We start from the raw sequence: 16,295 nt of genomic DNA on the forward strand, positions 1-16,295 counted from the left end.
GAGGGGACGAGGCTGATCGATACTCTAAACTGACCGTTGGTGTGAATGGGGGTGTGAATGGTTGTCTGTCGATATGTGTTGGCCCTGTGATGGACTGGCGACCCGTCCAGGGTGAACCCCGCCTCTCGCCCGTAGCCCCTGGGATAGGCTCCAGCCCCCCCTGCGACCCTTAACAGGAATAAGTGGAAGAAAATAAATGGATGGATTTGTAATAATCTCTGTGTTTTTCCTCTGCTTCATTATAAAGGTAAATGAAAATGTGTTTCGACTGCTCCGACAAGACTAAAACAGCAACACTTTGATGGGCCAAATCTTCCAAACTAGAATTTTTTTTTTTTAAATAGACCCAATTAATGTGTAACTAGGGTGACCAAACCTTTTTAAGCAGTGATCAAATGTGATTGGTTCAAAATAAAGTATTTAGGAGCAGAGAAGTAACTCAAAGTTGTTACAGTTGTGCCAGCGTTTGATTGTGATTTAACATAAGATGGATCTTAAGCTGCTTAAGTGTAAGAATACCAGTGATGTTCCAGTGTTCATTGATGTCAACAAATCCTACGAACCGACCAAAACCAAAAGTTCTCCAAACAAATGATAACATAAATAGTTTGATATGACATGCAAGCATCTGCCCTTTATGACCAATAAACATGTTTCCATCATACAGTGGTCATATTTTAGTCCTTTGGATTTGTTTTGATCAGGTTTGGAGATATTGTTGTTTTTAAAACACTGTTTTAACTCATGGCTGGAAACGGGTAACGAACAGCGGCCTCCTCATAAAGGTCAGTGACCTTACTCTTATGCACACCTTTACTGTTGTCCAAAAACAACATTCAGTGTGCCTTTTATAAACACATTCCTTTATCATGTTGAATATTAACATTGTTTGAGTCAATCCTGCATACACTTATATAGTAGATAATCTTCAGAGAACCAATTCCTCCGCTAAAACAGTGCAAACGCACGCTTTACGTACTGTTTACTCCTGATTTAGTTCCGTTTGCCAGGAAAAGAACTGCCCAGCTGTTTTGGGGATATAATTTGAAAATAAAAGTGGCCATTTTTGGCAGCTGTTTCAAGTGAAAAAGCTCTGAAAACTCACTACCTACCAAGAACCGATGGCAAATGTACAGTTAACAACTAACTGAATAAGATAGAGGAGCAATTATCAGCTAAAAAGCCAGATATTTCCCTCAGGAGTTGATGAAGACCAGACGCATCATTACGTCAACTTAAAAGGTGATGACATGTCAACGGCGTGTTCACAACTTATTTCAGCTGCCCCCTGTTTGTGCATTTCTAAATATTAAGACAGAGAAGGCATTTTTGAACATTTTCAGCTGTGCACTGCCTTAAAAAAAGAAAGAAAAAGGAAAGAAAATCTGGCACATACATGTTATTATTGTCCATGTCTATGACCCTGATGCAATTAAAACTTTTGTAAATATTATTTCTCATTAAAATAAGAAAGTCAGCGTAGTTTGGAGTTCAAGAACGTAGCTGAGATCAGAGTTTGCACCTGTGTGGGTGGAAACAGACTGAAACCACATTTCACGTCTCCTGTCAGTTGAAAATGAATAATGTGCTGCAGATCATAGCCTCGGGATAAGGCTGGATCTGAAGCGGCGTTTGAAGGATATCAAAAAACCCAGGACACCTCAAATTGACCCCTTGTCTCCAGCAATGTATACACTATTTTTACTCTTCTTTTTTTTTTTTTTGTAACTCCGAACTCGGCTTTATGTTGTACACAATAATCCTCCACCATCTGGTTTTCATTTCCTGTGAGGTTCAAGATGGTAGGAGAGTTAAAAAAAGGAGCCTCGTTTGAACCAGGGGCTAATGTAGTCAGGATGGAATCTGTCACTCAGTCTATTGCATGTTGATGACTAAGGGCAGTTTCAGCTGTAAGCAGTCCGTGATTTATGGACACCGAGTGAACTCTTGTAAGCAAAAGCCAACTAGGAGTTCAGAGCAGCAACTGGGCCTTTTTTTGGCCGTGGCGCGCCTGCGTTTTCTTTTCCATTCATGCCAAAGTATTTCGCACGGCAATTAGCTCTGTCCTCATTTGGGTCTGCAGTCCCGCAGGGTTAGCAAAGCCATTTATCATCCTCAGGGCTTGGAACTCTGCAGCTCCATCTCAGGTAGTTTTTGTAAACAATCACTGGCCCGGCCCGTCCATTCCGCCAAATGAGAAGGCGATACGGTAGTTTTGAGGTTCTGCCATCCATCCATCTGGTGGATATGTGAAAGCAAAAAGGGAAATGTCGCCTCACTTGGCTCATTCGTCATATGGTAACTAGTTAATAAGTGTAACTAGAGCGATGACAACATTGTTTTTTTTTCTTTCAGATGGTCTGACACGTCTGACGAGAAGTCCTCTCAGAAGTGAGCGCGCTGAAGTTATTTCTTCATAATTATGTTTTAGTGAGCAAAAATTTATGAGGCTTTTAATAGCAGACTTGACATTTAGCACATGTTTACACACACATACAGGTGTAAGATATAACCTTATTAGGCGTGCATTAAATAACTTCTTGTTTTATGTTGATCTTTGCCTTGAGTTATACTGAGAGCGTTGGCACGGCTACAAGTACTTATATAGCTTCCAAATGCCTGCGGGGCATCATTAAAACACATATTTGAGCAGGCAGAGCCATAAACATATGCTTGAGACATTTTTGGTGTTCTTACCCGCAACATCTTCAGAGGGAGCCAGGAAAATAATTGAACTATAGCGTATGCATTTTTCTATTTTCAGATGTATCCTCGGAGAGTAATTACTTTACAAAGAGCTTGCCAAGTGATTCTGAATTCATCCTGTGTTGAACTGATATAATGTGCTCTCTGTTGCTGCTCTGTCTTTATCAATCAGAATTAAGGAATTAGATTAAGCTCTTTGGCTTTCTCCTCCTTAAGTGGAGTCACACTGCAGTGTAGGCCCAGAGGTTACAGAAGTATCAGATGGGACTAATTGTCAAGGTTATGTCTCAGCGGATGATTGATGTGGGGCCAGGCTGTTTTTGTCAGCCTGTCAGGTGGCTGGAATGTTTAATGTTCTCATTATTGGTTGCTCTGTTGTGTATATTTCTCTGTCAGCGCCACTGAGCCATCTGAACTGCCAGAACACTTCAAAGGCCTGCAGGTCATCCGTCTTCCTCCTGACGCCCTGAATGTTCAGCCTCAGCTGAGTGCTGGTGATTTGTTATGACTTGAGAGCCAGCTGACAGACAGGTCTTCTATAAAAAAACATGCACCCATTTTTCTTTTGTCGTGCAGTGAAAGCACCACTGCTTCTGTTATGGGGGGGGGGGGGCAACTGTTACAGGACGCTGGCACCTGACAGTTGTGTCATCTCGCTAATTTGCAGACAGGATGACTTGAAGTATTTTGTCTTCTTTTTTGCCCCGTGGGGATATTGGTTCTGTGGTGTGGCAGACTCTCACAGGTCACCATCTGTTTTCAGAACACCTAAGGGATCAATGCTGAAGAGTGATCACTATATTAAAGCCCGATTTTCATATTTGTCATTAGTTTGGGGCTTGGTTTTGGCCACGTGATGGCAAAGATGGGAAGAATGCTGATGGCTGTAAAAGCCAGTCATGCAAGAAGAGTGAGAGGTGAGATGCTTAAGACAAGAGGGAGGGAAAAACTGAATCCAAATCTCAATTCTCTTCCCAGGCTCTTTACAAGATTGATTGTTTTCTGCTGATCTAATTTTGGATTGTACAAAAACAGTCCATTTGTCATAAAGAAAAATGATGTGCCACACTGTGCAGATGGAATTTTTTTTTTTTTTTTGGTTGAAAACTCAAAAAGATTAAAGAGAAACAGTGCTCCTCAACCCTAATCACGAGCTGTAGATTACTCTGTCGATTTAACCAGATGGCTGGCTCAATTCTGCGGGCTCTCCTGTATATTAATGAACAGCAGTCTGTTATATTTGACTTAGGTAAGTGAAATGTCCATCACCTGTAATGGTCTGCCAGCTGGCATTATGCATTTTGCACCACTTTGGGTCCACGTGGCATTTTTCATTTCCAACATTATTGAAGGAACATTTTTGTTCCCTGCTATTTTCCATCATTGTCACAGTTCTGGTAAGTAATTTTTTTTTTTTTTTTAACCAGGAGGAAAAGTCACCAAGTTGTGTCCAAAGCTAATTTCCTCTCATAGGTCAAAGCAATAATTCTGGCACTAAAACTGTCGCACTGGGCAAAGAGCACAAGTTCAATAGTGACTTGATTAAGTTAGCCTGTCGACACGACTGCAAACACAGCAATACAGTATGTTAACAAACCTAATAATAGGCAGGGGGAGATAAAATACAGGGGATGGCTGTACAATTTCTGTCCACTCTTGTGCTGCCACAATAAGCCGCTGACCTTAAGGAACAGCCAAGATAGTGTGTGTAGTGTAATGTTTTTGCGCAACATGTCCCTTTGTCTTCTTCCTCTTTTGCCCGTACAAAATAATTGTTGTTTTTTATTTTTCTTGCTTTTACGAGTATCCTTCACAATGGCTGCCTGCATGCTCAATGTGCTCGGTCTGTCTCGCATTGTGAGTCTAAAGGGAATGCCGAAACCTTAAAGAGGCAATGAACACATGTTTGCCAGCCCAGAAACTCCCTCCATGAATATGCCAAGCCTAATTTTAAACTAACAGCGGAGGAACTTTTTTGGCTGCGTTTCCTAACCAGAGAGCACGTACAGCGAGGAAGCACAATGCCAGTGTGTCATACATTTAAACACTGTTAAATTAAAGGCTGTTTACTGTTCACAGAGGCCATTCATCTTACTCAACGTTAGTGTGCTTCTTGCAAATTTGTCAGTAAGAGCTTCCACATGCCAAGATGAGGAAAAGAGGGGAGGGTGGGGGGGAGTGAAACAAAAAAGTTCGGGTTATCAGAGGAGGTTTTCATAGCATGTCTCCTCAGTCAGCCTGAAGTTAATTAGCCACCTCCACACAATAAGGCTATAAGTCATTAATCACCCGAACCCCCAGCTGAAGTCGACTCACTGTGAGCAAGACAAAAAGTTTGCCGCCTATGACAGACTTCAAAATGGCCCCTGTCAGTGGTGTGTAAATTATAGGGCATGTTGAGTGCTGAAAGACAAGGGCCCACTGTTTAACTCAGTGTTGCTCTTTCCTTTGCTTTGTGTGTTGACAGACTCTCTATGAGGGAAAATTCCCCCTTCTGTCCGTTTCCCGTCGCTTGGCTCATAACTCAAAAAAAGGACACTCTTTATTGTGAGTATGCATATCTACATTAAGATTAAATCAGTTAGCTTTGCTTTATGATGCCCTCGCAAAATATGCCTTAGTAAAACTCTGCTTTAATCCGTTATGTTGCATGTCACAGGGAGGAAATGGTCTTAAATATTGGCTTGATTTAAGAGGTAAAAGCTTGTCTCCTGCAAAAATAAACCACCATCTTTCTACAGACGGTGGAAGACGAACTTTTCAGTTGATTGAATATTCAAAAGGTCATTGATTTGTTTTTTTCTCTCTCGTGGCTGTAAACATAAAACCTCCTCCTTTTCCGGAGAACTTGAGCTTTTTGGTAGCTTTATTCAAAGAAGCAAAAGGTTATCAAACAACAAGAAAATCCTCCATCCTTTAAGATGGCTGACCGAAAGAGATGTTAAATTCATCCTGTACTACGAGCCGTTTGTGTGGGAAAAGTTCAGTGCATCACCAACGGCGGTGTTTGTGAGGAGGAACATCAGCTGACGTCTGAAACCATAACACACAATTGACAGTGTAACACATGGTGTGCAGCTGTGCTTTAAGTGACAGGCAGCACATAACCCATATACACAACGCCATTTTTAACTCTGTGTGTGTGTGTGTGTGTGTGTGTGTGTGTGTGTGTGTGTGTGTGTGTGTGTGTGAGAGGAGCTGCTCTGTGCTGATCTGTTCGCCCCCAGGTGAAAGGCCACGAGTGTTGCTCATGCTGCAGTTTATCGTGCCTGTGATTCAACGCGGCGTCACCAAGTGTCTCACGTTCTGCTGGTGTTTCCAATTTGCTTAAAGAAATAAAAAAAAAAACAGATAAAAGACTCGCAGATTACATTTGAAATTGCCCCAACGTTTTACAGCCGTATCCCCCAGACTTAAAGTAATACATCTAAATTTAATCTACTTTACCAACCGGTTCATCGGCAAAGATATGAGGATGTTACACAGCAAGTTGTCAGACATGAAATCTTGACAAACTACGTTAAAATATCAATTTGTTCACATCACATTGATGGGCTGTTTGTAAATTAAAAAAAAGAGAGAGAGAGAAGAAGAAGCAGCAGCATGATCCACGCTGGCTTTCTGGTTGAGTGGCTGCAGAGCTGAATTGTGGGTTAGGGGTGTTATTAGCATTCATCACTGCTCCATGTTTAGGACTAATCTCCATGAAAGATGGGTTTGTTTGATGAATATGACATCTGACCGTTAATGATGGGGATTTTATTGCTGGAGAGCAGCCTGATTTTCTGAGGATGTGTAATGACACTGTTGACTTGATTGATTTGTTTTAAGGGGCTGATTAAATAGTTGGGCCTTGTTCTGTTTTCATGCTCGCTGCTCTCGTAGCTTCATTACAGAAATCTCCAAAGCTGTGGAAACGTCCCACATCTGGTGTCATAGTAAATCTTTGTTTAGCAGTGGAGGGGGGAGGATGGGGCTGGGGGTAGGTTGGGGGGGGGGGGGGCCTCCTCACTGATATCACTAGCTCATTTGTCTTCGTTAATGAAACGATAGTCCATGACCTCTCAATTGAAGAGATACGGTGTGTCTCGATGAGGCCAGGAGATATGTGAACACACGCACACACACACACACACGCACGCAGAACTCACACGATAGCTCCATTAGCAAGCGGGTTTGCACAACATAATCCACTAAGACAGTTTAGTTTCTTTTAACCATTAACACAAAAACATAAAAGCGCTCAGGATATTACTCTGGATGATGTGTAAAATCATGGAACGATCCCGCAATTAAATAATCTTTTCAACCTGCAGCACCCAAAAAAATGAAGAAAGATCAGAAAGTTTTTACTAAAAGACAACGCGCTACTGTGACTCTTTTTAACTATATTATATTGATTAAAAAAAAAAGAAGCAGCGATGTTTGCTGCAGCCTCATAAGCAAAATATATATTGATCATTCTTGGTTTAAATAACTCAAAGCAAACTTTTATTGCACAGCCAAACTCAACACCGTAGAACAAGAAATAATTTAGGCTAAAGGATAAATTCCTCTTATTAAAAGTAGAAGGCGTTTCCACTTGAGTGATGGTTCACCTTGTGCGTAATTGTAAATGTGTCTCCAATAAAAATGGAACACTAAATAACCACCACCAAGCTTTAAAAAAAATGCCATCTGAGTAAAAAAAGGAAAAAAAAAAAGAAAAAGAGGGGTTTATGTTACATGAGGCCCCACAAAATAAATCAATGACAATTTTCAAGAAGCTGATTGATTTTCTACTCCATCAAGGCCTAGATTTAAAACAACTTTTAAAAAAGTAACAGTCAATTCAGCATTAAGGACAACATTCATATTATTGCTTTAAATAAGAATAAGTCCTGTTAAAATCCGATTATTTTCCCCCCAGCAAGTAAACACAATCCAATAAACTCTCCTGTGTAAAATAATGCACGACGCTGTTGATTATATTATAATTATTTTTTTTTTATTTTCGTCACGCTTGAAGCTATCGCAAATAAATACACTGATCCCCACATGGATCCAGTCCCTGCATGAAGTACAATATAAAACTCATTGGGCCTAAATCTCCATTATAAATGTATAATTCTTTGTCTCTACTGGTATCCTAAGGCCGAGGCTGTTGTCAGTCTCTGTCCATACAAGGCGTACGGGGAGTAATAGGGCCCAGTAGCCGCAGGCACTGGCACCGGGGCTCCGGGAGTGGGCAGGGGGCTCTTTGAATACGGATGATAACGGCTGCTCAGTCCGAGTGGGTGATGGGGGCCCCTGAGGGCCAACGTACCGGGGCTGCCTGGGCTGCCATTAGAAGGCATATGCATGTGACAAGCCATAGCAGCAGCGGCAGCGGCGCTGGCCAGGGAAGACGACCCCGGGTACCCAGATATCAACTTGTCTGTGCCGGCAAAGGCCGTGTGAGTCCGCAAATGGCTGAGGAGCTCCTCGGAGGAGGAAAAGCGCTTGTCGCAAGGTCCGTTAGCAGACACCCAGTTACACACGTGCGGCAGGGGGTCGTTGGGCAGCATAAAACCGTAAGGATACAAGGGATGCCCGCTGAAAGACGGCGCCGAGGAGTGCACGCCGTGTAAAGGGTGCGCCGGGTACATGAGCGGGTATCCAGATTTGAGCGCCGTGGCGGCCGCAGCAGCCGCCGCAGAGTCATGTGCGCAATTGGCGCTTGATGCAGCGGACAAATGGCTTGTGCAGTGGTAGCTGAGGCAGTAGGGGTCTCGACACAGACTAGCAGACATCAGCGACGGAGGGGAGGCTCCAGCTAGGGGACTCGTCCCTGCTTTACTGCATCCCAGTGAGTTGGCAGCAGCGAACTGAGCGCTAAGAAGCTGGCTGCTAGATTTGGTGGGGTCAAGGGTCATTCCAGGAGGGAGGAAGGGCTGCGGGTATCCTGCATAGGCACCCGCTAAACTTCCAGGATAGGAAATACCAGCAGGTGGCAAGGGAAAAACTGTGTGGCCGGGCTTATAGGGAGAGACGGGGGCCACCAGTCCAGAGCCGAGGACGGAGGAGGACGATGAGGTTACAGATGTTGAATCTGAGGTAACAGTCTTGGATCCAGATGTGTTCTCCTGCTGTTCCCTGCCATCGGAGGTAATCCCACTTATCCTATGGCTACTGTTACTGTCTGATGAACTGCTTTTATTGCTATCAGACTCCTTCTTCTCCTCCTTGTCAGCCGCCTTGCCTTCAGACGGCAGAGGAGACACTGAGGTGCAGGAGCTGGGGCTGCCTGTCCTGGGGGTGAACGGCTGGCAGGTGGCGCTAGGCACTCGGAAACTGGTTTTATCTCCACTCAAACTGCTGCTTGAGTCCTTCTTCTCTGCTGACTTGGAGTACGGTTTGAAGCTAGATTTGTCGTCGGCTCCAATGTCGCTCATTTTCAGCGGCCCGGTTTTAGTCTCCTTGTCGCTAGATCCATTGGAGGTTACCGAGGAGAGTTTGGAGGAGGATGGCGGGTCCGGCTTTCCGATCTGTGAGCATGTTTGAGCCAAAAGAGCCAGCGGACTTTTTTTGGCATCCAACTGTGGCATAAAGACAAACAAAAACCCACAATTAATAAAATCCATAAAAAACACCTATTTCATCTTTGGTAAATACGCACAGATGACCTGCTATTTTTACGCATTGCGCATACATGGCATCACAACACCGCACATTGAGCACGAGCCCATTTACACCAGATAGATGATGAGATCAAAATGTCATTTCACTAAGAGGCATCACTTTACTAAAATAAGGTGATTCCTTGCCCTAAGACGAGTCCAAATACGGACCCTCGGTTTATCAAGCTCAGAAACCCCTTCATCCAATCGAATCATTTACCACAAGATCGAAATAAAATGAAAAACAAAACAAATTTGTCCACACACATGAAAATAACAGTGAGTTCGCCACGAAACACGCATTAGTTTCTGAAATAACGACCGTTTGCTCTCGTGCTTACCTCGATGGGACTGACCGGGGTGGACGGTAAAGGCTGGAGGTACTCCGGGTGCAAAATGTGTCCTGCCCGAGCCGTGAGCATTTTCAAAATCTTAATGGGAAGACGACTTGCTTGGCGAGACGGGTCTGCAGGAGAGACGGAGTTGTGCACGGATAGATGGCTGGTCTTCACTGCGCCTCTCTCCCCCGAGGAGCCGCTGCTCTCCCACGCTGGATTCGTGCTATTTCTCAGGACAGAGACCGTGGGCGATGTGATCATGACCCAATTCTCGTGGAAATCGTTGAGAAATACATGTGTAGGGGTAAAGAAAGCCAACACTCGAGACGTCAGACAATTAAAGCCGTAGCCAAAGATTAAAAAAAAAACCCAACAACAACAACATTAGTGTTAAATCCTTAAAAGAGAGGTGGTGTGTGTAAGAAGAATCCGTGCGTGCTGCGACCGCTTCGCTTCATCCCAGGCGTCGTTCTGACAGTGTGGTTGCCGGTCCGAGAGGGAGGACTCGGGTTTACGCGAGTGGTGGGCAGGAGGGATCACTCCGCCTCCTCGCCAGTAGCATCTGAACTAGTCAGATCACAGCGCTCAGACGCCTCCCAATCACAAAAGAGACCCGGTCGATCAGAGGTCGAGGGAATGTAACGTTTCCTTCTCACATGGGTGTGTATGTCGCCTCTCACCCACCCGGAGCGCTTTTAATTTGGAGACGCGTAATTGGCACTTTTGACGCATGCGCCGCCTGTGAGGTGGCAGGAAGAAGGAGATAGGAAGATGATCATATCTTAAATTAACAATAGACTGTTTTTAAGTCACATTCTCTTAGTATTTATGTTCAGTCATGATCCAAACATTACTTTACTGCACAAAACTGAGGACATTTACTCTTCTTGTCCTCACGCCTGTCAGTTTTTTTTCAATTCTTGAGAGAGGATAAAATATAATCCGTCATGAATAACTTATGACCTGAAAACAAGCTAAATAACTTTTCTGGTGTACCCGATATCTATGCGTATGTTTCACATCTTCTGTAACTTTCTCCTCTCAATCACACAGCCTGACATCTGTCAGTCCCCCGTCCTGTACGCCAGTTATCTGTCAGCTGTCTACATTTTTCTTCTTCTTCTTCTTCTGCGTCTCCTCAGTCAGATTCAGGTCACTGTAAAATGAAAAAGTACCGCATCTCTCGCTCTCTCTCTCTCTCTCTCTCTCTCTCTCTCTCTCTCTCTCTCTCTCTCTCTCCAGACTTCCATCACGGCCTGTTATGATCTTGTCATGTAACTTGTTTTTATACATTTTCACACACCGCCCGCTATTAATTGATACCACGTGTGTCTGAAATAAAAAATATTCCACTGGCCCTCCCCCAAAACCCTCAATTTTAAGAACGTTTTTTTTATATATATATATATATATTTTTTTTTTTTTTTTTAAAAAAGCTTCTCGACTTTGCCATTAATCACAAAAGCTTCCATATTTCTTCCCATCGAAAGAGACCCACTTATCTTATTACTCAATAGCCTATAAATGTCTTGCTGATCAGGCGAAAGTTAAACATATGCAAGTGTTTTTTGATTGATAACAGGGGTGCTGTTTTCGGCAACGGCTGTCAGGCTCTGACACGGCGCTTTGAGTTATTAGGGCAGAGAAGGGCGACCATAAATTTCGACCGTCAGGCAAAAACTCCTTTATTGTGGACGTGATGGATGGCTCGCCGCAGCAGACACCAAATTCCCAGCTTTATCCCTAAATGGCTGCACATATTTTCTTTGCCATAATTCATTACTTTTAAACAGAAAGCTTGAAATCTCCTGCTAGTATTTCACACACGGGACACCTTTATGAATCACCCGGAGTCCGCGCGGCTCCGGCCGTTTACAAGCAGGACTGCATGGACGCACCTTAGGCCTCTGCAGATGGCTTCTATATTTAAGATTAAGGAAAAATATTTTCATTAAAGGGGTCATACTTTTTTCCCTTTAAAGTTCTCAAGCTCTCAGTTTGGCATGATTTCAGGGGGAAAAGATGTCTTTAGCAAATAACGGAGAGGGTAAACAGCAAAAAAGACTTGAATCGAGTTAAGTTTTATTAAGTATAATATCTGGCCAGTTTGCTGCAAGAGTGAAAACATGCAGCCTATGTCAAGTTACTTGATTAAAAATACTATCAGTCTATATCTATCTATCTATATATCTATATCTATATCTATCTATATATATCTATATCTATATCTATATATCTATATCTATATCTATATCTATCTATATATATATATATATATATATATATATATTACAAATAAACTCTGACCTAACAGCAAATACCTCGCTCATGATCATAAGAATATCAATCTGTTCTTGAAAGGACGTGTTGTCCCAGTATCTTTCTTTGTTTTCATAGAATTCCAGGGTCATAAAGAAATGAAACAAACTACATTTGTAGGTGGGGTTATCTCTCACTGGCCTATAAAGCTGAAGGATAACTTAGGTTTGTTTGATTTAACGCACCTACAGTGCTTGTGCACTTGAACAATACCTCCTGTATGGAAGAGACAGCGTCAGAGTTTAGCGTCAGAATTGATTTAAGATTAAGTGCAGAAGTCACAGAAACAAGACCTGCTGTCATGACTGTTTGTGTAATCCATAAGGTTGTATAAGGTAGAATTTTGTTAACCAGGACGGTTAACAAAGGGTTGATTGAAACAATTGCAAATGATTTCTTGCCTGAGATGAAATTATATATTTGTGACGTCTGTCTTTCTTTTTTCAGACACTTTGGAGGATAAAGGCAATGGTGGAAGAGCGATGAAGGCAAGTCATTCCATTCTTATTATTCAAGTGTCCTAAGACTTACCCACGTTGATCAAAAAGTCCCAAAGGACTGAAACGTTTGGGGGAAAAAAAAACTTTAAGGGAAAACGCCCTTGATGTATGACTTAAAAAAAGGGGCAATATGGCTCATAAATGCAGCATTATAATGGCGAACAAATGGAATAAGAAATTCCCTTGACATGACTTGAAAATGCACCTTGTGGCAGCCGACGCAGGGCGTGCCACATCAGCAGCTAGACAGGCCGACTGGATCTGACAGGTAAAAAGGGGAGATGATGGTTAGAAGGTGCTATTGTTTCATGCCGCTTTCTTGCCCTGTCAGGTCCTGGCGCAGAGGCCTGGATCAAGGACCTCCTTGTCACATGAAAACAGTCTTAAAAGGCCGTTATCCAGACTATGGTGATTGCTCCTGTTTAATTGATTTGCTTTGCACTGAGGCCTGTCACATTAATAATGGTTAAGTACAGCCCCAGTGTGTCACCCAGAGTGGTGCGTCTATCGGGAAATTAACAGCCTTAACTAACTGCTGTCTGTGAAGCAAGAACTGTGCGATCATATGAAATGTTAAGAGTCTTATGTTATAGCTGCACTGCGATATTATAGCTGATTCTCTTATATCCCTGCCACAGTTTGACCCCTCAGTTGTATATTTGGCTCTATATTATATCCCTATCTTATTATAATCTACCATCCGAAGAAAAACAGAGTGCTACACTGACAAGAAAATGAGTGAATGCGATTCTGATTACGCTCTCCACCACTTCGCTGCCTGCCTGCGTTTGACGGGTTGCAGTCGACATCAAGTCTGTCTGATATTTCCATGACTGACTGACAGTTTGAAATTGCTCCCATCACCTTGATAGCATGGAAATGCACCTTGAATGCGGACTGTCTTTAAAGTGCAGGGAATTAGACTCCAAGTTGAGAGTTGCCTTTCAACCAAATATGACAAGAAAATAGACTGCTTTTCTTCTAACACCCGGAGAGGGGAAAAGGGCCCCACAGATGCTGGCACGGAATAAGAGGTTGTAGGAGAAAGTGTCAGGAAGTATTATGAATATTATATGGTTAAGACAGGACATTTCAGATACTTAGAAGTCATACCCATTCCCCTAGAAAACACCAAAGTCCACCCCCCCTCCCCTCCACTCACACACACATACACACTCCTTACATCTGTGTCAAACACTTAAGTGTTGACATCATTTGCAAAAGCTCAACTGGAAGCTGACATGAAGAACTTACACACCACCTCACCTCGCCGGAAGTCAGACGACGGAGGCGCAGCATGACAGACAGAGTTAGGAAAGTTGAGGTGCAGCCAAGATTGCAGCGGTGAAGGGTCTTTTTCACTTTGTCTTCTCAATTAGTTAAAGCTGGTCAGGAGTAGGAAGTAAAGCCTATGGAGATTATATGCTGTCGTCCACTTGCCACCGGGTAGGTGAGGATCCTGGCAGGTTTGTAGTCATGCTGTAGAGAGGAGTTAACTTCACCTACCTTCCTCCTGTTAGGGCTGGAACGAATGGCTCGATTCAACCTGACAGCTGCCATATTACCAGTTTAGAACTTTGTGGAAACTTCATGAAGCTCCCTTAAGACCCACTGTACTGTATCCACCAAGACATCGCAGTCATTAGATGACATTTAGATCGTTTTGACGACATTTAGAACTGTATTTATTTTCTAAATGATCAATTAATTTGTCCATTATATTTATTTTTTTTATTAATCATTCATTCATTTCTCAGATAATGGTGTAAAATATGGCATGGCTATGTGAGATCTTTAATTATTCCCTCCATAATATAGGGGCTCAGAGTTTTGGACGCAACTGTCTGTCTGATAGCTGGATTATGCAAAAATTATCAAGCCGAATTTTACAAAACTTGCTAGAGGCGTGTAGTATGAGCCAAGAAAGAACCTAAATAATTTGGGGGTAAATCTGAAAAATTTATTGAAAAAAATGTATTTTTTTACATTGAATTTGGCTGAGTTCACCTTGGGAGAAGTATGAGGTTTTTGTCAGCAGTTCAAAGCTGCAACCTGTCACATTAGAGAAACTTCAAACACAAAATGTTCTGCGTCTTTTGCTTGATTAATCAGTTTATCAGCCAAAGTGGTTTATCAGTTAATAATCTCAGTTTTGTAACCAGTGATGCTTACTCTTTTTTGAAATAGTGAATCACAAGCAAGTCAGAAAGACACATGGCACAACACCCACAGTGGATTTGTTGTGAAGCAGTTGCTGTAAAAATCAACATTCTCCACATCTGAGCATATGATACCTCACATTTACTTGTCTAGATTTAATTTATGGAGCCTAAGCTGGGGTGAAAATGTACAGGTAGCGTGTTTTGACACTGGAAGCACTGTGCAGGTCGGGATGAGTGTCTGTGATGGGCAGATTATTTAGACTAAAGTAGGCCTAAAGAATGATCTTGTCACATTTCACAGACCGGATTAGGGATACACAGGAGGAGCGTTCAGTCAGGAATTAGCGTCATGTGGCCTGCTGGAGACAAGCATGCAAGGTATTCGCCGAGACAGGCTTGGACACTTACTGCTCCATTTGTCTACTTAGTGATCAAATACCAAGGTTGATGGTTATTTCTCTGTCATTTGCGGTTTATGTATTCATCTGTATGTATTTCCATGCTGCGAATTTGAGAAATCCTACCATGCTATTGTTAACCTGTTTCCTTTTGCTTCTTTTTATACATTTATTACAAGCAATTATATATCTAAATTTGCAATAAAACTGTCAAACTCCTGACGCTGTCTTGGTTTGCAGCCCACAGCAGCACCTACAATATTTGTGGCTTTGCATTTTAAATGGAAGTGAGCGTGAGTGTCTTCAGGCTATCAGAATGAGCTATTACCCCAATGATTGAGCAGCGAGGGAGTGAGTGAGCTAAAAGACAAAGTAGAAGAGGCCTGACAAATGAAATCAAACTTCATAAGACCTGCCAGTGGTGTCAGTTGCTATCCATATCTCAAGCGCATTATGGTACTGCAGCGCAGCGTACTGCCTTCTCGTCTGTCGGCTCAAATTCATCACATTCTCGACTGTTTCTTTTAAGTCACAAGTGTCAGTGTGAAGAGGACTCTTAATTGACAACTGAGTGGCACAGTTGTGGACTGCTGCCTTTATTTTGGTGCCAAGAAGGGTTGTGTTGTTTTGATGAGCTATTATTGGCAGAAGCCAGTAGCAGATAGCAGTCAGCCTGGAAATGAGAAGTGACATTAGACAGAGAGGAGCTTGTCATTGTCTTCAGGCGAGTTCAATCTCACTGTAAGTTAGGAACAGCCTGTTGAAATGTCACTCAGGAGACTATCTTATCTTTGGAGCAGCAATTTCTTGTTGATCTGGTTGAATTTTAAGGTCGAATTATGGTGGTTTTCTTATCGTTTGAGTAGAAGCTGGCATGGATTCGAGTTGATACTTTGAGGTAAATAAGATTTATTATCCTGTTCAGAGAAAACCGCCATGAGCTGTTCATCAGGTTGCACTGGAAGACTGATTTTCCATCATAATAATGGGTGAGAGGAAGCATGATTAAAGGGTTGGTTCACTCCAATTACACAAGAACATGTTTTTCCACTTACCTCTGCGGCATTTAGTCACTCAAGATAGGTTTGTTTTTTGTTTTTTTTGCCCAGAAGATACCTGCCTCCACACTTAATACAGTGGAGGTGAAGGGTGGTGAAAGCATTCTCAAAATACTCCACGTGAAGAGCTATATCATGTCAGACTTGCCTGGCACAGGAAGTAAAAATCTGGATGG

General features: G+C 42.6%; 1 protein-coding gene and 1 long non-coding RNA gene across 2 annotated transcripts in view; one reads left to right on the forward strand and one right to left on the reverse strand.

Annotated features, from left to right (window-relative positions):
• The first annotated feature begins 3,193 nt into the window (after positions 1 to 3,193).
• LOC147239739 (uncharacterized) overlaps positions 3,194 to 16,295 on the forward strand; it is a 124,283-nt gene continuing 111,181 nt past the window's right edge. Inside the window, exons 1-3 of the long non-coding RNA XR_015111668.1 lie at positions 3,194 to 3,237; positions 5,174 to 5,253; positions 12,449 to 12,489. This is a non-coding gene — a long non-coding RNA (uncharacterized LOC147239739). The remainder of the gene's footprint in view (positions 3,238 to 5,173; positions 5,254 to 12,448; positions 12,490 to 16,295) is intronic.
• On the reverse strand, positions 6,992 to 10,263 carry LOC147239740 (zinc finger protein 503-like). The gene is made up of 2 exons (XM_086195126.1): positions 9,686 to 10,263; positions 6,992 to 9,263 (listed from the first exon to the last, which is right to left on the reverse strand). The coding sequence occupies exons 1-2, from the start codon at positions 9,941 to 9,943 to the stop codon at positions 7,824 to 7,826; spliced, it is 1,698 nt and encodes a 565-aa protein (XP_086051252.1). The 5' UTR covers positions 9,944 to 10,263; the 3' UTR covers positions 6,992 to 7,823.

Source organism: Aulostomus chinensis, chromosome 23 (genome assembly GCF_037954235.1).
Source record: "Aulostomus chinensis isolate RoL2024-O1b breed Wild chromosome 23, RoL_Achi_v1.0, whole genome shotgun sequence".
Classification (NCBI taxonomy): domain Eukaryota; kingdom Metazoa; phylum Chordata; class Actinopteri; order Syngnathiformes; family Aulostomidae; genus Aulostomus; species Aulostomus chinensis.

Bases quoted from the DNA above. Each gene is read 5' to 3' on its own strand.
- LOC147239740 (XM_086195126.1), bottom strand. From the start codon at position 9,943: ATGATCACATCGCCCACGGTCTCTGTCCTGAGAAATAGCACGAATCCA. The intron at 9,264-9,685 runs GTAAGCACGAGA...TTTATGCCACAG, and splicing joins CCCCGGTCAGTCCCATCGAG to TTGGATGCCAAAAAAAGTCC.